General features: G+C 41.6%; 1 protein-coding gene across 1 annotated transcript in view; it reads right to left on the reverse strand.

The window, feature by feature from the left end:
- Positions 1-25333, reverse strand: part of MDFIC2 (MyoD family inhibitor domain containing 2) — a 31408-nt gene extending 6075 nt beyond the window's left edge. Inside the window, exons 1-3 of the mRNA XM_065552761.1 lie at positions 25237-25333; positions 16889-16927; positions 112-333 (exon numbers count right to left, since the gene is read on the reverse strand). Of these exons, the coding sequence (XP_065408833.1) occupies positions 112-333; positions 16889-16927; positions 25237-25333 (358 nt within the window). The remainder of the gene's footprint in view (positions 1-111; positions 334-16888; positions 16928-25236) is intronic.
- Between the last annotated feature and the right edge of the window lie 1842 nt (positions 25334-27175).

Here is a 27175-nt window from a genome sequence, read left to right on the forward strand (position 1 = left end):
GTTTCGATTCTTTAACTTCCTGTCCAATGTTTAAGCAGGTGTTTCAGGGCACTCTTTAAACGGATATTATCTAGAAATCTGCTTACACTTAATCTGTTTTACAAAACATACCATCACTGTCTCTCTGATGAACTGATGCATCATTTTCGATGTAGGTGAATTGTGTCCTGCACTTCTCAAGGGAAGATAATGATGATGTACTAGAGTCTGACAATTTCTTCTCATTTTTGGTGTCCTTGGATGGAGCGTCTGTGATGCTGAATTCCGACACTGAACTCATAATACCTTTCATAGGTTTCTTGTCTTTATGTTTTTCACTTGTAAGCTGGTTATCTGGGGGAAGGGAATAAAAGGTCTACATGTAGTACTAAGCCAATGGACCAAAGGAATGACATTTTCAGACTTTCCCAACCTGTGGACCCAATCCTATAAGCCCTTACTCCCCAGCCTTGGCCTTACTCATCATAGTTGTCCCAATGACTTCAATGGGAATATTTGCCTGGGAAAACTGTATTCAAAAAGTAAGGGTTTGCAGGCTTACCGTTTAAGGTATTCTCCGACACCCAGAGAATTCAGTGGAAAAACTACCATCGACTTCAATGGGGCGTGATCAAACTAGGCTATACAGACTTTTATTCAAATGGAATCGAATTGGAGTGGCATGCTAGCCGTTGCAACTATAATTCTTGGCAGTCAACTAGGAGGCAAAAAAGTTATCTTACTACTTTTCAATTGCATCATTGTTTTCTTTAGACTGGCAGCCAGCTACATGATGTACAACTGCATGTAGGTGGTACCTGTGTGCAGCTGGGACAGCACGGATTGTTTTTTTTTTTTTTTTTGCCATGGCTCATAATTTTCTTGCAAAGAGAGCCAGGTGGTTTCTGATTAGAACCCTTACGCCGTGTTTCAGGACTTCATTTTCATTTGTGCCTTGGATGTCCTAGTTCTGGGGACTAAAAGATGGGCTATAGTAATGTGAGAGATGCAGCTTAAAAACCAGGGGGGAAATTATGACTTTCCAAATAGTTCTTAATTTTAAGGACCAATTAGGGAATAGTTTAAGATAATTTTGAGCTCAGTCTAGCCTTGAGGAATGTCTCAGGCACTAGTAAACTTGCTCTGATATCTGCTTTCTACCTGCTCTCCAAAGTGACCGAGGGGCCAAGAAACATAACTAATAGTCAGTCTCACTGGTACTGGGATGATATAACCTCATCAACTCTTATCTCCAGTTGATTAATGCTGGCACCTCACATCACACAAAGCCTTACTTTTTATCTAACCTAAATCTCATGATATGCTTCCTCTTAAGCTATATACAGAAAATCAATCTCTACAAACAGCTCAGTTTTGCAAACATTTAATTCTAAGAAGAGCCATAAAGGTTTTCAAGAAGCTGGGCTGCCTTCTGCTGCAAGGATCCAGAAAGAGATCCTGCATGTCATTCCCCCCCCCCCACATACTTTTGCTCCGTACTGTATAATAAGGAGCAGCTAAGGAAAAGGTTGATAGCTAGAGAAACCTTGATGATTATAGAGATTGCAGTAGCTATTTACTTACAGAATTAATTAACAATCAGTTTAAATTATCACACATAGTCAGCCTGCATGTAATTTAAATTGCCTGTACATGAAGTAATTCGCAGAGACCAAAAAGTTGGCTAGAGGTTAGTGAAGTATAAGAACATGGGGAGAATATAAAGTTGAAGTATGGGGCTGTATATTTTACTTTTTAACTTTGAGCCCTTTTTTAAAGAGATTTTTTTTTAAAGAAGATAAGGTACGCTAACTCTGGAGTGAAAATCCCTCCTTTGTCCACATAGGCTTCTAAGGGAGCAGAGCTGTTGTTGGTAAAACTATTTTTATTATTACTAAGGGGTGCACACTCCATAGCGTCTGTAGCTCCTTGCCTCCCTTCATCCCTCCACTAAGTTTCCAGTATGCACCCTCCCATCCCCCTCCATTCCAGGAACTTCCTGCAACTCTCCCCCCATCCTCTCTGCCAGAGGTTCCGTGTGTCCCTCATTGCCCCCTCCTGACATACCCAGGGTCCCCCATTTCCCCCCATCCCAGCTGCTCTGTGTATACCCCATTCCCACTTCCCTCCATGGCAGGGGCTGTGTGCCCCCATGCCATGAGCTCTGTGTGCCCCCTTATCCCCATACCATGTCCCCCCAATCTCCCTCCCCCCAGAGGTTCTTTGTTCCCCTCATTCTCTCCTCCACCCATTCCCGGGACCCCATTTCGCCCCATGACTTCATGTTAACCCCATTCCCCTCTTTCCTGCTGTGCACCCCATTCCATCATGCTAGGCACTGTAGAAACACAGAACAAAAAGATGGTCTCTGCTCCAAAGGGGTTACAATTCAAGCAAAAAACAAGAGACAATTGGTGAATATAGGCAGACAAAGGAGCACAAGGAAACAATAAGGCAGTATTGATCAGCATACTAGACAGTGCTTGCAGCATACCCAAGCCTTTGGGAGCTTTGCAGGTGTTTAGGGGGAGCTCCTCCCGAAGTGTGAGGGGCAGCACAGGGGAGGGCTTGTTTGAAAGGGGATTTTGCTAGTTTAATAATATACCCTTCCTGAAGATAACCATCTCGTTCACATCAACTGCATAAAATTGAACATATATTGATTCATTGTCCAGCCTGGTCAGTCCAGAATGCAGTAAAATTGACTATCTTGGAGTGTATTTACAAGCGCATGAACTGGCATTTTCCACCTTACATAGATGAGGGACTAATCAAAAATGTTTCTGCCATTTTTATTTGATGACACTGTACTATGTAGTATCTCCAAGTAGGAGAGGCTTAAAAAAAAAGAGGATGCACAAATAGAGGTATCAGATCTCTGGAGGAAGCAATTTACTTCTAACATATCAGTAAGCTTTTCTCTGACATGGGTTTTATTGCATAGTCCACACTATAGTTATCTGACAAAGCAAATAAAAGTCATGCGCCTGAATATTCGTTGATAAGTACTGTGATAAGTACTCTCTGGTATCCAGTGTGTTGACTTAAACTGGAGTTGCACAGGTGTATCTGAGCAGAATTTAGTTTTCTGTGGGTTACAGAAATGTTCTGAAATGTTAGAACATGTTCAGGAAAGTGAAAGTGTTACAGGCAAATATGGAAGTCTCTGCACCAGCAACCTGATTGTGCTTTGATAAGAGTTAAAGGCAACGCTCCCATTGATTTCAATCAAACTTAGAATCAGTGACATTTTCCCTCAGGTCATATTTTGTTTTAACTGATATGTTAATCCCAGTTACAAGTATTTCAAGAAGCAGGTTGGTTTACTACCATATACATCTTGTTCAAACTATAATATAGGTGTACAGATATAGATATAGATACAGATATAGATATGAAAATGTGGATGTAGGTACATATGCGGGTGAATCTATTTTTATGAGTTGCTGATGATAGACCCACCTATAATTGAACAAATATTGGCTCTCTTACATTAAAGTACATTTTGTTTCATTTGAATGCTAAAACAAATTCTCACTTGAAAGCCCGGTTTTCAAAAAAGGCCAGTAATATTTTTTTTCCTAGAACTGGAAGGGCCCTTGAAAGGTCATTGAGTCCAGCCCCCTGCTTTCACTAGCAGGACCAAGTACTGATTTTGCCCCAGATCCCTAAGCGGCGCCCTGAAGGATTGAACTCATAACCCTGGGTTTAGCAGGCCAATGCTCAAACCACTGAGCTATCCCTCCCCCACATTAGACACAATCAATGTTTCCCCCACAGTTGATGGTCATGACCAATTGCAGGCACAAGGGATAGAATGTAGACAACTACCTGATTTGTGGGTGCAAAAGACATTCACTCTCACAGGTCACTCAGGTCCCAATCTTGCAAACAGATCCATATGGGCAGACCCCTCCGTACCCACTCTGAGACCCACTGATTTCAGAATGTGCAGATCCAGGAGTCCATCCTATGCAGAGCTGCTTGCAAGATGGAGCCTAGTTAAAATTTTGATTTCTATCATTTGCACCAGCGTTTGTTGGTGATCACAAACTAGTGTTTGACTGCAAATATAGAGGCCAGGTTGAGAATTGGACCCTTTCAGAATTTGCCCCTAACATCTGAGCAGGATTTTACTTTTAATAAGAAAGCAAATATGTCAAGTGCTCACTTTGCCCTGTTATGTAACAATGCACTCGCCCTCACAATACACTTATTCCTTCAATGGAACTAGACTGAAAAATCAGATGGAAATAGTCAATAAGTGCCAGTCTAACATTTACTGCATCCACAGACGGCTAGTATTCGTGCTTCAAGTCAAGTTTTATCCTTGAAGTGCGTTTGAGGAGAAATCAAAAGTAGAAATATAAATGCATAGACACAACCTGAATTTCTCAGTACAGCACCGTCAAACCAAAGAGTAACAAAAGATGCCACTCAAGGACGTCTCTGTTTTTTGAAGAATACGACATCTTTGAAAATACAACAAAGAGTCCTGTGGCACCTTTAAGACTAACAGATGTATTGGAGCATAAGCTTTCGTGGGTGAATGCCCACTTCGTCGGATGTAACCGACCAAGTGGGCATTCACCCACGAAAGCTTATGCTCCAATACATCTGTTAGTCTTATAGGTGCCACAGGACTCTCTGTTGCTTTTTACAGATCCAGACTAACACGGCTACCCCTCTGATATTTGAAAATACAGTACATTTTTGGTGTCAGACTCTCCCCCTAAGTAATGTTATACTTATCTTGTACAGCTAGATCGAGTCACGATGCAATCACCATAGCAAGCAACTTGCTATGACCAGCAGGTTCCTTGCTTCCAGAAAACAATGCAATAGGGGAGAATGCAGTGTACCGTTATAGATCTCCATTTCATTTTTATGTAATTACCTTAAGTTCAGCTGTGGGTCTATCTGCATTATGTCTTTTATCAATTTAATGTTTGCACAAAGTGTCTAAAGAAATAAAGATTATGCTAGACCAGCATAAAAAAGTGGGTAGCATTTTTTTAATAGTTTGATACTATAATGGTCAGTAATCGGTTTAGCGCTTGGAAAAATAAATGAAGCCAAATAATCTTTAAAATATATTATGTACAGTTGATATTTATCATCAATTTGAAATGTGAATATAAAAAATAACTTACAATTAGAGATTGGCAGGAGGTCAAACCCCATTGCCACCTTCTAACTATGTGTGTAGCATAGCTATCATATACCCATATATGCCGTGATTTTAACAGTCAAATCAACTTCAACAAACTATCCACTGAAACAAATCAAGAGGGGATGGGGAAAGAAATGCACCCTGATGAAGAAGTCTCTGTCTACTCATATACCTCCTCAGGTCCGTCTGTGCAGCCATAGACTGTACCAGAAGATTCAGAGGAAAGTGTTAACCGCCCCCACCACCAATGTGCAATCTTGAAATAACATCCCTATTGAGCAAGTTTCTTCCTAAGCCCAGGAAGTTAGTGGTTGGCGTAAGTCCTGAAGCATGAGGGTTGAAATCTCTCATACATTTTTAATATTAAAGCCGATATTGTTTTTAATATCCCTATGAATGTCCAAGCCTTTTTAGAATCAGACTAAGATCTTTGCCTTAATATCATGTGGCAAAGAGTTCCACTGGTTAATTATGTATTATGGGAAAATTTTCCATCAATTTTAAATATTTTGCTTTTTAATTTTATCGAGAGTCACCATGTTCTTGTATCAGGAGAAAAGGTTAAAAAGGGAATGCCTGGCTGATCTTCTTTATCCCATTATTTCATATATCTCTGTCATTCTGTCTATCTAATTTATCATGCACCCATCACTGTAATAGCTATGTGCCATGTCCATTCAATCCCTAGATGAAGTAGGCAGGACTACATTGGACCTGAAGGAAAATAACTCTTGTATTTTTAATGTTTTGAATTGAGCTCACTTGGCTTGAATAGAGTCACAGCAAAAGTAAAACCAAAAGCCAAGGTTTGTGTTGCCATGTGAAAAGGTGGAACTTTCTAGCTCTTTTAACTGACTTCAGTTTGGTCTGTTTTCCCAACAGCCACTGCCTTACGGAGGTACAGGGAATTTGAAGGCTGGGAAAGGAGTGGAGTCTGTGGGATTACAATGAGAATATGAGAAGGTTATGGAATCTTACCAAGAATCTAAACATACACATCCTCAGTACCAAACACTAGGTGAACTTCACTTGAGGTTCTGAATTGTTCAGCAAAGAAGCCTTTCAGGGGAGATGGGGCAGGTCCTGCAATTCAAGCCCCCTGCCTCCATATCTTACCTGCTGTGGCAGGTCTTCTGGGGGACTAGAGGAGCAGGCCCATTATCTCTGATGTCTTCCAGGGGCCAGTCACTGCAGGGGCAGCTGTATGGAACTCCTCTCCCTCTGTGCTGGATGGGCATCATCTCCCCCAGCGCAGTCTAAAGGCTGGCTAGTGAGCATACTCCTCCCAGAGCAACAAGACCTTAGGTGAGGAGGTCCTGCTGTTATGGTCCTTTAAATCTCACTGTATTTTGGTGCTTTAAGAACTCTGAAATTCCATATCTTGCACAAGATCATTCCCTGTTTACTCATTGCCACTGTGAATACTTTGAGGGAACACACCTTAATAGAACTGTTCTGATTAATTTCAAAGAAAGAGAGAGAGAGCTGCACCTATTCTAAACCCAACTGTTAAAGGAGAGCATATTCATGGCCATTTTTACTATCTCAGGCCGACCATATTTTACTGGGTGCAGGCTTTAGGATACAAGGGATTTACATGCTTATTTTTGCAGCATGGAAGCAAGGCTGTAAATACATGTTGGGCTTATCATGACATTGTGAGAGCTCCTCTCTTCTGATTTATGATGATGGATTAGTAATGCACAGAAGCTTTGGGTTTACTGGGTTTTGCTGTTGGAAGGGTAAAGCTAATGATGTGATCTCTATAGGAGGGATTTTTGACCCCATCACATAAATTCTTAGTTCATGAATCAGTGACCCAATAGACTGTAAAGTCTTCTATTGACTCATTATAAGTCTATCACCGGACTGGCCAAACATTTTGGCCCAGATCCTAAAGTCTGACAGGAATGTGTTGATTAACCCCATCCCATCCAGTTCCATTAATACTTCTTACAAATTATACAGATATTCTAAAAATTAATTAAGCCAATATATGTATATAACTTTAACTGGTTTTGAAATAAGAAACACCCAACCCCACCCCCCATTTTTCCACCTTCAACATTTTTTATTCATTTTGAATTTTAATGTGATGAATGAAATTGAGGTTTTGGGGTTTTTTAAAATATTGAAATCTGTTCAATGAATGGTTTAATTTACTTCCTTTTACTAATCTAGATTCAGGAAGTGAGAACAGCTGGGCACAGAAACAAGCGGGAGGCAAATGCGGAATGCAAGAAATGTGTGAGGAATAGATGGATATAGGAGGGAAAATAAAGAGGAAAGTCAATTGGGTTAGTACCAAAGCCTTCCCACCTAGTGACATAAAAATACTTGTGCACCATTGGTCAGAGTATAATATATCCTTTCCCCCTCTCCTTGGCCCTTATCTTGCAGAGGCTTATTATGCATGTGCTTAACTTTATGCGGTGTGATTTGATTTGATGACAAGGTCTTTGCAGGATCAGGCCTACCCCACCACCCCGCTGCAAGGCAGAGGTCCTGAGCTTCTCCCCCGTCTGGTAGGTGGAGAATGGGGGTGGGGGAGAGGCTCTGTGAGCTGCACTTTAATGGTAAAAGAGCCGAATATGGCTTGCAAGCCACAGTTTGGCCACCCCTGTCATGGTTATCCACACTATATGAATATTTATACTGCCATCCTTACAGCGAGTAGTGCCTCTCTTCTGGAGTAATCCCCACTGAAGTCAATGGGACTAATCAAGGAATAAAGTGCAACTCTCAGTGAGTAAAGGTGGCAGAAGCTGATCCAAAGAGTGAAATTCATGCCATGCAGGAGTCACAATGAGAGCTACGATATAACAGGGGACTACTGCACTGTACTCCATGCTAGCTCTGCCTATGCGGGCACGGTGGCATGCACAGTTCCAGTGGGCAGAAGGAGCCAGTTAATAGCGGTTTGGCAGGGCTCCCAAGCCAGTCCAGAGATTGGGCCACGAAGGGGCTTCCCTGCACCTTATTCTTGTATTGGGAATAGATTCTATGGCCAAGATTTTCAAAGTGGTTAGTGATTCGGAGTGCCCAAAATGAAACATAGAAGGGGTCTGATTTTCAGAAAGTGCTGCACACCCACCCTCTGAGATTTCTCAAGTTGGGCATCCAAAATCACTAGTCACTTTGAAAATCCTGTTCTATGTCCCTAACTCCTTTAAATTGCCTGTGTTTAGCCTATTTACTCTGGCTCTGTGCAGGCTTAAAGATGGAAGAGGTGAAGGTCAAATTCTGGTCATGTGCGCAACTCCCTTTGAAGTAAATGGGAGCCATGTGCATATATCTAAGCATAAACTTAGGCCCAAACTATAATTTTACAGCTGGCTCCCAGCTTCATGAATGCCAAGACAGTAAAAGGCTCCATCCGAGTGATCTGATCAACACTATATTTTTATTCTTAATTTAAGGCACACATGCAGTGGGAGCAGACTTTGTTTTCCTCACTCTCAAAATCACCCTCCTCCCCGGAGTTGATAACATCAGTATAAAATGTTGCTCTCATCCCACAAACGAGAGAGACAGCTGAAAATATATGTCAAATAAAATACACAACCTTATGTCTTTCTGACTCTTCAGCGGCTGTTTTTAAAAATAGATTTGTTAATTTTGACTGACTAAAAGGTTCCTTTTAGGGATTTCAGAAGGTGACATGAAAAATGTTAATTCAAGTGATCAAGACAATGGAGGTTAAAACTGTTTTGAAAATATGTTTCTTTTATAGATCTCAGCTGTTGGAAGAGTTACAGAATAAATATATGGTAGTGCTGACATTCAGTGCTGTTTCATCTTAGCAAAAGAGTTTTTTCATAAAGCAATTTCTTTTCAAGGAATATATTCTGCAGCCAGTCTTAAAAAAAAAAAAGAAAAAAAAGAGAGAGTTCCCCCCCTCCTAGTTTAATAAAATTAAAGTAATTTATGTCATATTGATATGTCGATATGTTTTTCAATAAACTTTTTCACAGAGTTTTTTTAATTCTCTTCACTTTAAAAATTATAATTATACGTCTTCCTCCCACTTTGAAAATGGCATAAGGTGCTCATTTGCAGAGTTCTACTGTTCAAATCTTCACTGAGAATAGAAATGTCATGACTCAGTTAACAATGCTTTATTATTCACATTGATCTTTTTTTGTAGTGTTCTTTATCTCAAAAACATTGTAAATTAGATATCTTCCTCCCACTCTTTTGTTCATTTGCAAATTTTTATTATTCTAGTTTAAGAAAGCAATGGAGTGTCAAGAGTCAGTGTATATTGTTTATGTTCTTTTTTGCTTTAAAATTACTTTTAACTATAAAAAGTAAGGCTGTACAGCCTGCAAAAAAAAAAAAAGCTGAATTTAAAGATGCTTCGAACCATGCTTGGAAGGAACAGTGTGTTTCTATTTTGTTTTCTCACACAAAAGATAACTGTAGTTGTAACGGACCTTGAAAGAAGGTTGACCAAGCATTTTATAGAATATTTTTGGATGTGTTAATCCAAAAACACCCCTATTACGTTACCTATCTTATCCACTTCAGTTCTTAGGTATAATTTGTCCTCAGAATATAGATCTCGGCAAAACAGTCAAATGCATTTACAGTGTGTGAATCTGTCTACATGCATGTGTGTATTCAGAGCATTTTGAAATGCTCCGCACTCACAATATGGGTCAGATTTTCAAAGTATTTAGTTCCCCAGCTGGCACCAAAATAAGTGGCCAGATATTCATGCAATCAGGGAAATGGCTCATGCAGACAATCATTCAATGGTGTTTGCCAATTTGGGGTGGGGTTGGGGTTGAAAATACATCAATGGTGATCATGTTTGAAAAGTTGGTCCTTTGAGTCCATCATTATGTACTTCACGTGTACTTGGGCCTGAGCCGCCAAGTTTTGTTTCTGGATCAGAATCTCTACACTGTGTGGAGGTTCTAGTCTACAATTCTGGTTCTGGCCCATCTCTAATTCCTACCAGATTTCTTTTTGGTTTGCATTGTACATTTTAGTGGTTGTGATGGTGGCCTGAGGTTTCTGACTATAAGCTCTTCCTCATAATAATGAATCTGGCCACCTCAAGACCCCCTTTGGCTCCCTATTTTTTTACTCTGAATTCTGTTTGGTTCAGCTGGTGGCAAGAAAATCTGTGTGAACTTTTCTATTTGCTAAGTCTTGAGAAGCAGATAAGCTCTTTGCGGCAGGGATGGTCTTTCTATTCCATGTTTGCACAGGGCCTAACACAATGGAGTCCTGGTCCTTAGTTGGGGCTCCAGGTGCTCCAACTCCCTGCCCCAGCCCTGCCGCCCCTTGCCCTCCAAACCCCTTGATCCCAGCCCGGAGTACCCTCCTGCACCCCCAGCCCCTCATTCCCAGCCCCAGCCCAGAGTCCCCTCCCGCACCCCGAACTCCTCATTTCTGGCCCCACCGCCCACACCCCATCTGGAGCCCTCACCCTCTCCCACACCCTAATCCCCAATTTCATGAGCATTCATAGCCCGCCATACAATTTCCATACCCAGATGTGGCCCTCGGGCCAAAAAGTTTGCCCACCCCTGATCTAACCTAAATCTCCCTTGCTGCAGATTAAGCCCATTACTTTTTGTCCTACCTTCAATGGACATGAAGAAAAATTGATCACAGTCCTCTTATTTGAAGACTGTTAGTAGGTCTCCCCTGATTTGTCAAGGTAGTTTTGAATTCTAATCCTGTCCTCAAGAGTGCTTACAAACCTCCCCTCCTCCACCCAGGCTTGGTGTCATCTGTAAATTTATAAGCATACTCTCCAGTCCATTATCCAAGTCATTAATTAAAATATTAAACAGTACCAGATCCAGGACTGATCCCTAGGAGGGGACCCCACTAGATATGCCCTCCCAGTTTGACAGCAAATCATTGGTAACAACTCTTTGAATATAATCCTTCAACCAGTTGTGCACCCACCATACAGTAATTTCATCTAGACCACATTTGCCTAGTTGGTTTATGAGAATGTCATCTGTGACTGTCAAAAGCCTTACTAAAATCTAGATCTATTACATCTACTGCTTCCCTCCATCCATAAGGCCAGTAACCCTGTCAAAGGAGGAAATTAGGTTGGTTTGACATAATTTGTTCTTGACAAATGCATGATGGCTAGTCCTTATAACCATATCATCCTCTAGGTGCTTACAAATTGACAGTTTAATAATTTGTTCCAGTATATTTCCAGGTATCAAAGTTAGGCTGACTGGTCCATAACTCCCCAGATCCTCTTTCTTCCCCCTTTTAAAGGTTTTATGTTTGCCCTTCTCCAGCCCTCCAGGACCTCACCAGTCCTACATGAGTTCTCAATAATAATTGCTAATAGTTTTGAGATTAATTTAAATTGTTTTGCTCTGTTTAGTCTGCTAGAATATTTTTAAAAAATTAAAAAAGGGGGGAAAGACTAATGCTGAGTATATTAGGAGGGAAATGTTTACAAAAGTCATTTAATGAAACCTTATGAACCACTTCAAGCTTTAAGTTTAATTTTTGTACAGTGCTATCTATTAAAAAAATGAAACATTTGCATGGATCAGAGGCCAGAATTTGTGGATTTTCCAGAAGAAAATTAGCACAGCCCCCCCTTCCTGTTCCTTATTCTTTGGCAGTGGTTTACTTTCTGAATGACAAAGTATCCAAACCTTTTGAATATGCAAAAATTGAGCTGGAAATAACAGGAGAATCAGCTATTCTCAAAATTTAGCCTTGGAGGTTCCAAGTTGTACGTTGAAAAATGAAGTGATTTAAAAGAAAAAAATCCAAATCTCTTACTAATTAAAAAGCTTTGGTTTACATTTGATCCTAGAAATGGATGAAGATTCTGTGGTGTCTTGTTCCTTCTGCACCGCCCAGTCCTAACCACTATTCTTATTTTTGCATTCTCAACTTCATACACTACTTGAACATATTCTATATTTGGGAGATAGGAGGAGGAAATTACTTTATTTTGAATTCTGAAGCATATGACAGTATCACCTGAACTAAAGCCCATTGAAGCCAATGGAAAGACTCCCATTAATTTCAATGGGCTTTGGATCAGGCTCCAAAACAACTTTTGCCATTGTCCTCTCCAACTGATGTTCTCATTCAGTTATAGTTCTTGTTATCAAGGGGCTTAACAATTTTTTTATGGAACAGACAAGGATGAACCATGTTATCGAACTTTTTCCAAAACTCTCTTGTGTTCTAGAGTGCCCTTACAAGCAGAAGTTCTATCATTGGGGCATTCTAAATCCATTTAATGCACTCATCTATAGTGTTTTCTTAATAAATGCATTATTACACAGTCAATCCATGTCTGCACTGATCAAGGAAAGCATCATAACACCCTGCAAGATCTCTGGTTAAGCAAGCTTCTGGCTAATGTGGTTCAAATACTATACGACAGTGTAAGGGTGTGGGTTTAACGACCTCCATTTTATCACAGTACTAGAGGAGAGGAGAGGGGGGCCAAAGGAATGCAAGTTTAAGTGGGATTTCATGATGTATAAAAAAAACTCCATCAGGCTAAAAGAATGAACTAGGGAGCCATGAATCCCTGGCATCGGATGCAAGCTTGTTTGATAACTACCTTGGAGGCTTCATCCAACTGTAGTTCCCCCACTTGGAGGCATACAATATTTTGTTCTGATTAATTTGATATATCAAAGTGCCAAGAATGTGTTTGGTGCTAGAGAAACAAACAAACAAAAAAGACAATCCCAACCGCAAGGAGGTTACAACTGAAATAAGAGCAATTCTTCCTCTTCCCATAACGCCTTTTGCTGCCCCTGTTCCTGCACGGTAATCGCATCAAAAGTACTATTGGCTTGATTTGTTAGCTTTGTGGGCTTTGAAAGGCGCTTAAGAGAGTAAGGTTCCCAAAATCTGATTGATATTCAGTGGAATTTGGGTGCCTATCTCCCCTTAGGCAACTTTTGCAAATCTCATCTATAACTGCTGTGACGGTACCTCCCATGAGGTTTTATGGGAATATGACATAACTGGAATATGTTTTGTGCTGCCTGTGCCATGTAACATATCTCTGTGAAGGTTATGGTCTACTATATCTATATGGTCTACTATATCACTTTGTACCTGAGGTTAAGAATATGGGCTGTATGCTTGCTTGATTTCTAAGTAAGCTTTGTGAGGCATTTGGTCAGCTTCTTTAGGAAGGAATTTGCAAGGTTAAGTATCTGATCAGGAAGCATTTGGGGAACAATGAATTTTGGAATGCTCCAATCCACATAAGTCTTCCTGGAGACATACAAGATACCATGTGGACAATGGCTTCTGCCTGTAAAGACTATGAGTCATGCATGGACATGTGACTTGCCCAGCTGACTCCAGAACTCCATCTTGGAGCTGGACTTTGCATAGGAGTGAGGAGGGGGTGTCTCCACCCACAAGAGAGAGTCTATTTAAACCCGTGGGAGACCCCTCCATTTTGTCTTCAGCTGGCTAAAGAGGGGGCCTCTCCACCCCCCCAGGATACTTGAAAGAAAGTGGAACAAAGGACAGTAACTACAGGGGGTGTGAGTGATTGCTGGACCCAGGCTAAAAGGAGATTAGTCTGTAAAAGGGAGCATTCTGGAACTGGTGAGGATCTTATCTGTATTCAGTTTGATTAGACACAGATTTGCGCCTTTTATATTATTTTATTTTGCTTGGTGACTTTGTTCTGTCTGTTCCTACTTGGAACCACTTAAATCCTACTTTCTGTATTTAATAAAATCACTGTTTACTTATTAATTAACTCAGAGTATGTGTTAATACCTGGGGGAGCAAACACTTGTGCATATCTCGCTATCAGTGTTATAGAGGGCGAACAATTTATGAATTTACCTTGCATAAGCTTTATACAGGGTAAAACGGATTTATCTGGGTTTAGACCCCATTGGGAGTTGGGCATCTGAGTGCTAAAGACAAGCACACTTCTGTGAGCTGCTTTCAGGTAAACCTGCAGCTTTGCGGCAAGTAATTCAGACCCTGGGTCTTTGTTGGAGCAGACGGGAGTGTCTGGCTCAGCAAGACAGGGTGCTGGAGTCCTGAGCTGGCAGGGAAAACAGGAGCAGAGGTAGTCTTGGCACATCAGTTGGCAGCTCCCAGGGGGGTTTCTGTGATCCAACCCATCACAACCGCTATTTGTGCAAATTAAGAGCTTGATCCTGTAAATAATTGCACACGAGTAACTCTGCTAACATATATAAGAGTTTGTGTAATGACTACTGTTGGCCCTGGGGATTGAACTCAGGATCTCCATGGCCAAAAGCATGACCCACAGCCACTTTGGTGTCCATTAGCTGGTAGGTGTAGTAGACTAAATCTTGTATGGACCAGCCACTTCTGAGGGACATGTAACACACACAGAACAGACTCAGGCACACTCAAGTTTGTCAACGTGCATCCTAGTATCAGTATTCTTTATTCACTTATACTGATGCCACTCTTCCTCTGTCACCCTTAGGACTTCTTCACCATTTTATGGATGTATTATAAGACTGTGTGTGAAAGATATACTACAATCTGGAACCTAACTGTAAACCTAACCATGAACCCATGATCGACATGAGTAATCGCACTGAAGTCACCATTGAAGACTCGTGTGAGTAACTCCTTCCCAGTGGGAGTAAGAAAGTCACAGCCTGGACCTTGGAGGTGAATTTAGACATCAACTAAATGAAAGAGGTGCCACCACTTTTACACCAAAATCAGGCAAATATCCAGGGCTAAGCCTGGCATTAATCCTTTCGGAACAGGGCCCTTGGTTTATTCCTCTTTGAATCTATTCTGTATTCAAAGCAAGTACGTTTTTTCTGTCACTATACCGCTATTGTTAACAACTATAAATGTATTAAAAACACAAGGGCATTTCAGTATGTGTATTGTGCATGAGAAATATTGTTACATGACAAGCTCCAATTGGCAAGTGAAAAGAGGTTTTATTGAAGGAAATAGCAGAAGCAAACAGTGAACTATGCAGAATAATGGTAATTGTTCCTTTAACATTGGCAGCACACGTTCACTTAATATGACTGCTCCTCTGTCTCTGCCTCATCCAGACCCAAAGGACCTGTTAGACAAGCAGGCAGCCACCTCTCTCTGGGATCAAGCTGTCAATGCAAACTTGCTTTCTTTCTCTTTCTCTGAGCTAAGCTATACCCCCAGAGCTCCAGAAGCTTTTCCTGAGTGAAAGCTTTAAAAAAGCTCTATTCTAAATTACATCACACGAGCTGTTCTCTTCAGACTGACAGAACAAAAGAGGGGGGAAAAATGCCAAAAGTGCAGTCTGAATTACTTCTTAGTTACACTGAACGATTTGCCTCATCGTGGTTTAGCAGCACAGATTGTCGCCTTGACCTTGCCCAACTACCCCTCAATGAGCTTCCTGCTAATTAGTTTCTGATCAAAGCAAGCTCAATCAGTGGGGGTGGAGGGGAACAATCAAAAAATGCAGCACCGAACTATTGTATTCAGCTCAGTTCAATGCAATAGCAGAACATTCTGAGACCTATTCCAATGGTTACTAGTCTGATTTGTTTATTGAGTGCCAGAAGTGTGCCCGATACTTTACAAACATGTTAGATGCAAGCAGCCTATTATTAGAACATCCCAAAATGTGCTTGGTGCACAATCTTATAAGCTCACAATCTAATGCAGAAACACAGAGAAGGCCAGGTCAGGGGTGACGTGGAGTGAGTCATGGTAGTGATCGTAATGGCCTCAATTGCCAGCTTTGTCTGAGGCATCTCATGGTAAAGGCTATTACAGAAGTAGAGGGATTGGATGGACGTTTTCCAATCCTGCTGCGGCTGAATGGGGAGAGGATAAGCAGGCAGACATCCCACTCCTTTAAGGGGCCTTAAGTTGGATTAAAGAGGTAGAGAGAGTCCCCTAAAGCAGCAAGAAGTGGCCAGATGTGAGGGGAGTTCTTTTGTGATCCTTTCCACTCCAGCAGATAAATAAAGGTAGGGCAGAGGTGCGATCTTTTGGGATGAGAGATAGTTAAATTCTGGTTTAAGCAAAAAAAAAAAACAACAGCAAGATTCATTAGGCAGCCAGCGATAGTTGCCCGGAATTTTCAGCTTTGCATCCACCCAAAGTAAACCGCTGGGTTCGGGCAGCTGAAATTCTGCAAACTGAAACAAGCTGGTTTCATGCAGCTCACATTCTGATCCTCGCGGCTATTTATCAAAAGCTCTGTCATAAGGTGCTGTTGCAATATTCACAAGAGAAAGAGTGTTTAACCTAGGCATCCAAGCAAAGTGCCCAACTAAGGTAAAGTGGGTGAGATAATATCTTTTACTGGACCAACGGTCTAATAAAAGGTGTTACCTCACCCACCTTTTGTGTCTCATATCCTGGGACCAACACAGCTACAACAATATTGCAAACAGCTGACATAAATAAATACAAAGTGCAATTGAGCTCATTCTGATGGTACGGTGGCCTACATACATTTCCTTCGTAGTTCTGAGTTGGATACATTATTTTACACATCTTAAACTGTTGCTGGTTCTAATAAATATGCACACACCTTCTAGAGATGGGCTGACTTGAATCAGATGACAGATCAATAAATAAAGCCAAATGATATGGAGACCAGGTTCCCTACGCAATAGTAAATTATATATAATTAAATTCTTTCTTCTGCATGACAGGTGCTATATAAATGGTTATAATTACCGTAACACCATTTAATATTCCTCACAGAAAGGGGTAGCTCAGAGAGGTGGGGAAGCTTACCTGAGTCTCCAACAGGCTGTAAGATAGGACTGGCCAATTCTGAAAAACAAGAATTAAACAGAAAGCATCATGAGGCTGGATTTTGTAGCAGCACTAGTATGGCCTGGATATCAGAAAACCAATATATGTATCCTAAAGCCCTACTATTTTTACGGAAGAGACAGAGTCCTCTCTTGTACCACTGGCATGCCATATGTGCAGAATTCCCATTGATCAGAATGAGCTCAATTGCACTTTGTAGGCTATGTCTATAGTAACTTTCACCCTGAATGGTCCCAGAGCACTTTACCTACAGAGGGATCATTTCACCCACCAGTGGAAAACAAAGAGTTTTGCGGCTGTGTTTAACCTCCACTCTACAACACTATACAAAAATTTAGGCTGGGTCATCAAGAGGAATATCTTTTGAGATGGAGTATAGCTAGGCAGAATGAAGTGATATGTGCCCAGGACACCTGCTCTAATACTCTGCGTGTGCATTGGGATCGCAGGCAGGGCCGGCTCCAGGTACCAGCAAACCAAGCAGGTGCTTGGGGCAGCACATTTTCAGGGGCCGCATTCCAGCCAGCCTCTTTTTTTTTTTTTTTTTTGATGCTTGGGCGGCAAAAGCCTAGAGCCGGCCCTGGCAGCAGCAGTGCGTCCTGCACCGGGGGTGCCCTGGGGCCGCTGTGGTTCGTGTCGGGGAGCAGCACCCGCACCTTATAGCCGGGCGGACTCCGAGCACGGGACACTCAGGCTGGGGGCCGCCACTCGGGGCACATGGAGCCGCCTGCAGGTGCCGCAGGGCGGCCGCCCCCAGCACCGCAGCCGGGGCTGGGCGAAGCAGACAGAGCCGCCCAGGGACTGCAGCAGGGTGGCCGAGGGCGGGGCGCTGCCGTGCAGGGCCCGCGTCCCGCTCTCCGGGGCTCCACTCCCTCTGGGGCTGCCCTGCCCTGGCTCCTCAGCCCCCTGCCGGGGCTGTCCCCGGCTCTGTCCTCCCCGGTCCTGGCCGGTCCTGGAGGCGGGAGCCCCAGCTAGAGGGACCCTGGGCTGAGGCGCGGCCTGGGAGCCCCGCTGCTTACCCCGACCCTGCCAGCGCTGGACCGGCTGGAGGTGAGGGGAGAGCCCAGTGCTGGGGCGGCAGGTGGGGTGGGGGGGAGAACCCAGGGTTGGGGCAGCAGGGGGTGCGGGTGAGGGGCAGCCAAAAATTTTTTTGCTTGGGGCGGCAAAAAACCTAGAGCCGGCCCTGGGGAGAGGAACCACCATGAGCAGCAGGTAAGGCATGAGTGTGAAAAGGTGTCTTCCCCTTTCCTTCGTCAGTGACTCTAAGATGGTACAAACAAGAGTGCCTCTAGCAAAGGATTACATAGTGAAGTCCATTTGCAAATGGATGCTGAGAGTCTTCTTAAAAGTACAATTGAGAATTATGATGTTTTAAACTCTGACAGTTCCTCAGAGGTTAAATGAACATGGGCTATTTATTCAATTTCTTTGTGCCCCGATTTATCTTCTGTAAAACGGGGACAACTCCTTTCTATAAAGTGATGTTTTGGACATGCCAATTCAGCTGCAGAAAGTTTAATCTGTGGTGAATTATGTTGCACATAATTAAATTTCTGTAGCTATTCAGTTCATGGCCACTAGTTAGCTCCAATAGCTAGGATAAACTTGATAGGCTCGCAAATGTCTTTCCAGCCTGCAAGTTTCCTGTTTTTTTTTCCCCCTCAGTCTCATTTCTACACTTGCCAATACTCCCCCTCTTGCTTCAGAGCATTAGTAATGCCAATAAAACTCAGCGTGCCCAGTATATTAGCTAAGTTGTTTCCATTTTAACCAGAGAAAAATCTATTTAATTTAGTATATTTGGCATGAGGGAGTTGTATTTGTATCTGGGTTGGGCCACGATAAGCCAATTGTCTGTCAGAGGCATAGTGCATTATGTTTAATTTTGCTTTTAGCAGTACATTTACTGGAATCTTCTGTTTGGAAAGTTGGTCTGAGCTTTGGTAATCTAATTTTGGTCTGGTGGGTGGCGATGGAAATATGAACTATGGGAAACAAAATGTTATTGCCACATGTGCTGGATTGTGGTTTGGTAGCAGGAGTTGCCTGTAATCGAGTGGTCATCAAAGCATTTCTCAGGGGATGCAATATATATATCTATCAGTTTTCAAAGAGTAAAGAAAGGTACAACGGTTAGTGTGACATAGGTTTTCAGCATGTTTCTGATTATCCTCTTGGCTGGAGAGTTGGGATTTCTAATTGTAAGGTTAAGGAATCCTTTTTATCTATCTCTTGCCTCCTAATCCTACGCTAGACAGAATTGTTTTCTATGCCTTTTGTCTTCTGCCGAAGGAGACAATCTCTGGCTCATGCAAACATCTTGTTAAAGTCTGTTGAGGCTTAGGGGTGTGACAGTTTTCTTTCTGAGCCTTTTTATTGGGGATTTTTATGCCTGATTTTCAGGGAGGTCTTTGAAATGTCTTTTATGTAGCAATCATTTCCCTGTTTCTTTGTTGTCCCAAGATGTTGAGGTTGTATTTTTCTCATCTGTTCCTGTTTATATTTGGTTCTGGTTGGTTGTAACACTTTGGCTTGAAACTCTGTGCTATTCTATCATTCTACACCGTTCTGAATCTTAAAAATGTTGCTAACTGCCGTAGAACTGTAGCAGAGCTGATTTTTGTTTAGAGCAAATTGAGTTTTAAAATCCCTGTTGTCACTTTAAGAAAGGATTGAGTGAAAAGTCTGAAATGTTATGAAAGGATTCCCACAAAAGACTACTGAAGAGAAGAAATACAAAGAAACCAGACAGATTTTCAATAGCGATCTGGGTCTGATTTTCAAGTAGGCCAGGTTTGCAAAAGTGCTCCGCATCCAATAGCTCGCCTTGTAAGTGTGATGCTTATGACCAACTTATCAAAAGGCCTCAGTAAAAAGGTTGGCTGAAACATTTCTAATTTGACATGTTTCTTTGAAAACTAGAAACAAGTTTTTCCTCACAAATTTTCATGACAAATTGAGCCCATTTTTTGACTACCTGTAGAGATGGCCACAAAAATGTTCAATAAAAATGCATTTTTTTGCTAAAATGTTCCCATCTTTTTTTTTAACCAGATCCACTCAGCATGCACCACATTTTTGAAAATTGGCCAATTAGTTTGATCTGAAATGACAGCTGAGCCCTTCTGAAAAATCTGGATCTGAATGTGGGAGCTGATGTTGGGAAAATCTTGCCAATAGGGCACTTATTGCATAACCCCAGTTTGCAGTGGTGAGCACTTACTCATACTAGTAGTCCCAGAGCATTGATTATGGCTACAACCCCACAAGCTACGAGGGATCCATGCAGACTCTGGGGTCCATCCATGCAGATTCAGGATCAGGGATTAAGCGCTCGCTGACATGAGCCAGAGCTGCCTGCTCTAGTCGATAATGAAAATGAATACAATGCTTCTCTGGTTTTCATAATGGGAAAATGACTGCACCACTTCTGCCTCGCAAAAGAACTGGTGTAAAATCTTGACTCCATTTAAGTCAATGGCAAAACTCCCATTGATTTCACTGGGGTCAAGATTTCAGCTCAGATTTTTTTTCTGTATAACTGACTGCAAAACTCCCATTGATGTTAATAGGAGCAGGATCACATCCTTATTAATTGAAGAAGGAAGGGCCACCGTTTAGCCGCTTTCCTTTTGCTCTAGTAATTACCTGTACCTATTTTTGTCTCCCCTACAAGCAACTTGCCCCATGTAACACATTGTTCCCCCCGCCCCATGTTTCAATTTCAGCTTCCCCAATTTTTTTCAAGGTGTTATGCTTTCTTGTTTCATTCCCCACTGCCCTTAAAACACTCTGTTCCAGATCTGATTTCATCTTAATTTATATTACCAACGGTGTGTGTTTTGTTAATGGGTTTTATATGCAGCATAATACATATTGGTATAGCACTGATGTTTATAAAAATCAAGTTTCACACTGTACTTATTTCTCTTTCGATCATATACAATGCTCAAACATGGCACTGTTGCTGATTAACAGTCATTTAAAAAATAGGCTTTATGTTTGTATTTTTTCTCACTCCTTTCATTACATCCACAAGTTAGTTACTTGGATTAGAGTAATGGAAATCTTGTGGGACCATCAAAAGGGCATTTATTTGCTATTGAAATATCAATTAAGATAACATGCAAACTAATATAGTAATCAAATAAACCTGATGGATAACATAAACTTTTTTAAAAGCTGCAGAGGCACGCTAACAAATCTATTTGATCAATATATGGGATGCAAGAAAAGGGAAGACAAGATTGACTGATGAATAAAATGAAACTGACACAAATAGGCTGACAGCCAGTTGTAAGTCTCTTTAGGGCAAATGCAATTAACTCAGAATAATAGACTCAAATTTGATGGTTAGAAATGCATTTTTATTAACAATCACAGCCTGAATCATTATGCACTCCTATGAATAAAATTGTACTTATATTGCGTATGTGTGTGTATATATGTATGTATGTATATGTACAAAAATAGACCTCACTGGGTGAGAGCGTTGTTTTTGAGTGTCAAAGAGAATAACAGGATTTGATTTAAAATAGAAAAGCATAAACAACTGTAAATCTAAATATTTAAAACCATGACATAAAATCAAGCATACTACTTTTAAACATAAAGGCAATACGCACCCGTCTAAGGACTGCTGGTCCTTTTGGGATGTGAAATTGCAGTCAGGGATTTACAGATTTCTTTTTGAAGAAGAAAAGTCATTACTAGAAACATAAGCTCATTCTCTTTACTTTAATAGCTATTTTAAATCATTCATTTAGAAAATACATTAACAATTTATTGTATCAGCAATATGTTTCTATTGGCATTCAGTCTCCATGCTTTTTTATTTCAAATTATTTCATTAAAAGACTATTAGAATTAGCAAAATGATCCTACCAATTTCTGCAAATGCTACTCTTGAAAAGGATATTTTCCTGATTATTAACAGGTATGAAGTATTAACATTTTTAAGGGGAGGGGAGATACTCAATTGTTAATATGTCCTTTTTCTTTTGACCTTCATTACAGAGGTCGATTGCTATTTATAAATTACTTTAAATATTATTAATCTAATTTAATTTCTGAATAAATATAATCTCTAGTTTTGCATGGATCCCACAGGACACAGATATGAAAAGAGATGCCTTGCAGATATGCATATAATGGCAAAGTGTCCTTTTTATCAGGAATGGGTACAATATACAGTACCATTCAATACGTAGAATCTATAGATGATATTAACAAGCATAATGTAAAATGACTACACTACTGAGGAACCCACAGTGCTTGAGGGTTAAATCAATGTAAATATCATGACTGGATGACAACAAAGAGTGCTTATAGAAAAAATAGGCTCCACACTAAAATTACTTCAGGTCAAATGCTGTCCTCTGCTTTGTGGTGTGGACAGGAGCAATGGAACAATGAATGGCCAGGAAATCAATAGAAAGGGAAGTGACATATTCTCCACCCACCCACAGCCTGAGGAAACCCTTTTGTACAAATGCCATGCAGCTGGTCAGTGCAGTGCAGGTTTGTTGGGTTGGAGCCAGGGAACAGCTGCGCACAAGTTATGCTTCTTTAAAAGTGACTTTAACTCTCCCCATTCCTAGGAAGAAAGTGAGCAATGTACAGTTAAACTGGGAACCTGGGTTACATGACCTCTGGTTGGAAGAGGCCAGAGAGAACCACAGAAAGGAGAGACCAGATTCCCTTGTAAATCCTTAGGTTCAGACAGGTTTTAAGGCTGCCAGTTTACATGCCTCCTCCATATAGCCATAAAGTTCTTTGCCCAGAGGGAAGAATTTCTAGGAAACTCCAAAAGGTTAATCCTCATGGATGGGTTTGTTTGTTTTTTCAAACACTATTTCTCCTCCCACGATTTATGACAGGGCTATTCTGGCTGTCCATCCCAGGGTTTCTTAAACCTTCTTCTGAAGCAACTGATACTGGCTATTGTCAGAGACTGGACGCTAGACTAGATGAACCACTAATCTGATCCCGTCTTGCAGTTCATATGTGGCTAGATCATCACCACATATCATGTGCATATATATGTAGATAATGATAGTGTGGGGTGGTATAGCATAAAGTTGTTCTGTTCTGAAATGGAAGCCCTTAGAAGCTGTTGAGAGTTTGGAATATTAAGGAGTCCCTATGAAGATGGATTTGTGGGCACAGTTCAGGTGAAGTGGTAAAATTTGCAGAATCCAGGCAATTTATGATGTGGCTCTTCAACCTTACACACTTGGTGATGATATCCATATATCTGTCACCGGATGCTAGGGGAAAAAAATCGTACTTCTTGCCTGTGATGTCATCAGAAATGCTGTATTTTGTGATTACAGCATAACTACTGTCAAATCAGTCATTTTTAAATGAGGGAAATGCCCTAAAACAACTTACATGCAGGGCTTCAGGATGTAAACCAACTAAAGTTAAAGGGCCAGATCCTCAACTGGTGGAAATGGGTGCAGCTCCTATTGATCTCAGCAGAGTTGAACCCATTTACACCTGCTGAGAATCTGGCTAGAGCTAGAGCCTCCTTTCATTTCATTGATTTTAGACCAGTGTGACTCCATTGATCTCCATGCAGTTATTCCTGATCTACAGTGGAGTAAGTAAGAGGAGAATCAGGCCCTGTATGCTGATTCTTCACTGATATGATCATCCTCCCACAAAACAAGAATGATTCATTTTATCCATAAATGTCTCGAAGCTTGAGACGGGTCACATTTAAACTGGTTTCACACCAACCTCACCCCATTGATTTCAATGTCACTCCTGAATTACATGGCTAATGTGAGAGGAAAACCAGGCTCCTAAAATCATATCTTAAATAATTTGTCTCTTACTAGTCTCTTAGAAATCATCTCTCTCCAAAAAATCAGCAAGCGAGAAGGAGGCTGTTTTTAAGTGCATGCTATTTTTCTTAACACAATTGTCAGTAACAGCAATATACATCTTCAATAAGTGAGCATTTTCCACAGTGTTTACATTTTCTGTTCCCCTCATTCATTTTAAAACTGTATTTAAACTCAGAGCTTTGCTGGGTACATTCTCTGATGCCCCGGAGAGTGTTTAAAAGGGGATTGCTGGTGTGTAGGAATGCCACGGCAACACCCTTTATGCCCCAGTTGTGTATAGATGGCACAGAAGTTTTTCTGTGCCATTGGAAGACAACTGTATAAAGGGGAAATCCTCACATAAGATGACATAAAGACTGCACCAAATAGCCAGATTGAATGGAGAATTTGGGCCAAGGACTGTAGAGTCTTCCTTTTAGATCATTTCAAGCACTTATTTCATTCCTCCTCCTCTCACCAGTGAGGTCCAGGAAGCAATGGCTAATTGTCCTGTGTTCAGAGCGATAAGGATTTATGCCAATAATCCACCTTCCCCATCAGTTATCCCACCCCTTTCTCTGATTAGCATGCCGTGCATGTGACTGTGAAGCAATAAACAGGCAAATTGGTCAAAAAGACCATTTATAGTAGTAGCTTCTGTTTAAGAGGTGCATCGCTAATCAGATTCACTGAGTCAGCATCAGCCCCTAGGCTGGCTTCTACTAGCCATCATGTTGACTTAGTGCTACAGGCATGAACTGGATGAGCCTGGGTTTTGAAGCCAAAGAACAATGCCAACAAGAATCACAGTGGATGGAGTTGGAAAAGACCCCATGGGTCAACTAGCTAAACCTCTTGCATGGAGTGAAATTTTCCTGTAGGCTAATACCTTAGGTGTTTTCTCTAACCTCTTCTTAAACACCTCTTAGTGACAGTGCCTCAACCTTTTCCTTAGGCAGTTCATTCCATTGCCTAATCATCTTTGCTCTTAAGACGTTGTTTTACCATCCAAGCTAGATTTTCCCTTTTCCTAAATAAGCAGCCTGGCAGATGTCCTGCTGTGGAAACAGAAAAAAAACCTTAATGTAGTTTGGGGGGAAGAGTGGGGGAGGCAGAAGGGATTGGGAAGAAGTAAAGTGAAGCCTGCCCGTTCCTGGATTTACTTATTTATTTTAAAATATTAAAGGGCTGAATTCTGTTCTCTCTCTCACATCTACCTAAATCTGGTGTAATGCATCAAGACACAAAGGGAGTTACTCTGGTTTCACACTGATGTAAACAAGTTCTGAATTTGGCTCCAGGTTGCTAAGCTATGGTAGCTGTTTTATATATATTAGGTAATGCTGTGGTAATAAAATAAGATTGAAATTATTTTAGTTATTAGAGTAGCTCTAATAAGACAGTTCTCTAGGGTACTGAGTAGCTGGCACCCAAAAAACATCTAACATTCCCAGTATTATAGTACATAAATACCTCCAGCAATCACCTGAGCTGTTTGATTTTCTAGTAAAACACAGTGACCCAGCATTTTATTAATAGTAGTATTAACAACAGTGGCTAGAGACCCCATGACTGGAGCTCCGCATGCTCTACATACACATAGATGGAGGCAATCCGAAAGAGCTGACAATCTAATGGAATATGGAATATGGAAGTCTGAGGATTTTACACGTGGGAACTGTAGCACAGAGAGATCATAGAAGATTAGGGTTGGAAGGGACCTCAGGAGGTCCAATCCCCTGCTCAAAGCAGGACCAATCCCCAACTAAATCATCCCAGCCAGGGCTTTGTCAAGCTTGACCTTAAAAACCTCTAAGGAAGGAGATTCCATCACTTCCCTAGGTAACCCATTCCAGTGCTTCACCACCCTCCTAGTGAAAAAGTTTTTCCTAATATCCAAACCTCCCCCACTGCAACTTGAGACCATTACTCCTCATTCTGTCATCTGGTACCACTGAAAACAGTCTAGATCCATCCTCTTTGCAACCCCCTTTCAGGTAGTTGAAAGCAGCTATCAAATTCCCCCTCATTCTTCTCTTCTGCAGACTAAACAATCCCAGTTCCCTCAGCCTCTCCTCATAAGTCATGTGCTCCAGCCCCCTATATCATTTTTGTTGCCCTTTGCTGGACTTTCCCCAATTTTTCAACATCCTTCTTGTAGTGTGGGACCCAAAACTGGACACAGTACTCCAGTTGGGCCTCACCAGTGCTAATGGGAATGCTCACGTCCCTCGATCTGCTGGCAATGCTCCTACTTATACAGCCCAAAATGCCGTTAGCCTTCTTGGCAACAAGGACACACTGTTGACTCATATCCAGCTTCTCGTCCACTGTATCACCTGCTTCCTTTTCTTCAGAACTGCTGCCTAGACGTTCGGTCCCTAGTCTGTAGCAGTGCCTGGGATTCTTCCTTCCTAAGTACAGGACTCTGCACTTGTCCTTGTTAAACCTCATCAGATTTCTTTTGGCTCAATCCTCTAATTTGTCTAGGTCCCTCTGTATCCTATCCCTACCCTCCAGTGTATCTATCACTCCTCACAGTTTAGTGTCATCTGCAAACTTGCTGAGGGTGCAGTCCACGCCATCCTCCAGATCATTAATGAAGATACTGAACAAAACTGGACCCAGGACTGACCCTTGGGGCATCCGCTTGATACTGGCTGCCAATAGACATGGAGCCATTGATCAGTACCCGTTGAGCCCGATGATTTAGCCAGCTTTCTATCCACCTTATAGTCCATTCATCCAGCCTATACTTCTTTAACTTGCCGGCAAGAATACTGTGGGAGACCGTATCAAAAATTTGCTAAAGTCAAAGAATAACACATTCACTGCTTTCCCCTCATCCACAGAGCCAGTTATCTCGTCATAGAAAGCAATTAGGTTAGTCAGGCATGACTTTCCCTTCGTGAATCCATGCTAACTGTACCTGATCATTTTTCTTTCCTCTAAGTGCTTCAGAATTGATTCCTTGAGGACCTGCTCCATTATTTTTCCAGGGACTGAGGTGAGGCTGACGGGCCTGTAGTTCCCCAGACTTCCCTTTTTAAAAGATGGGCACTACATTAGCCTTTTTCCAGTCATCCGGGACCTCCACTGATCGCCATGAGTTTTCAAAGATAATGGCCAATGGCTCTGCAATCACATCCGCCAACTCCTTTAGCACCCTTGGATGCAGCGCATCCAGCCCCATGGACTTGTGCTCGTCCAGCTTTTCTAAATAGTCCCGAACCACTTCTTTCTCTACAGAGGGCTGGTCACCTCCTCCCCATGCTGTGCTGCCCAGTGCAGTAATCTGGGAGCTGACCTTGTTCGTGAAGACAGAGGCAAAAAAAAAAAAAGTGAGTACATGAGCTTTTTCCACCTCCTCTGTCACTAGGTTGCCTCCCTCATCAAATCATTTATACAAGCT

Source organism: Chrysemys picta, chromosome 7, assembly GCF_011386835.1.
Source record: "Chrysemys picta bellii isolate R12L10 chromosome 7, ASM1138683v2, whole genome shotgun sequence".
Lineage (NCBI taxonomy): Eukaryota > Metazoa > Chordata > Testudines > Emydidae > Chrysemys > Chrysemys picta.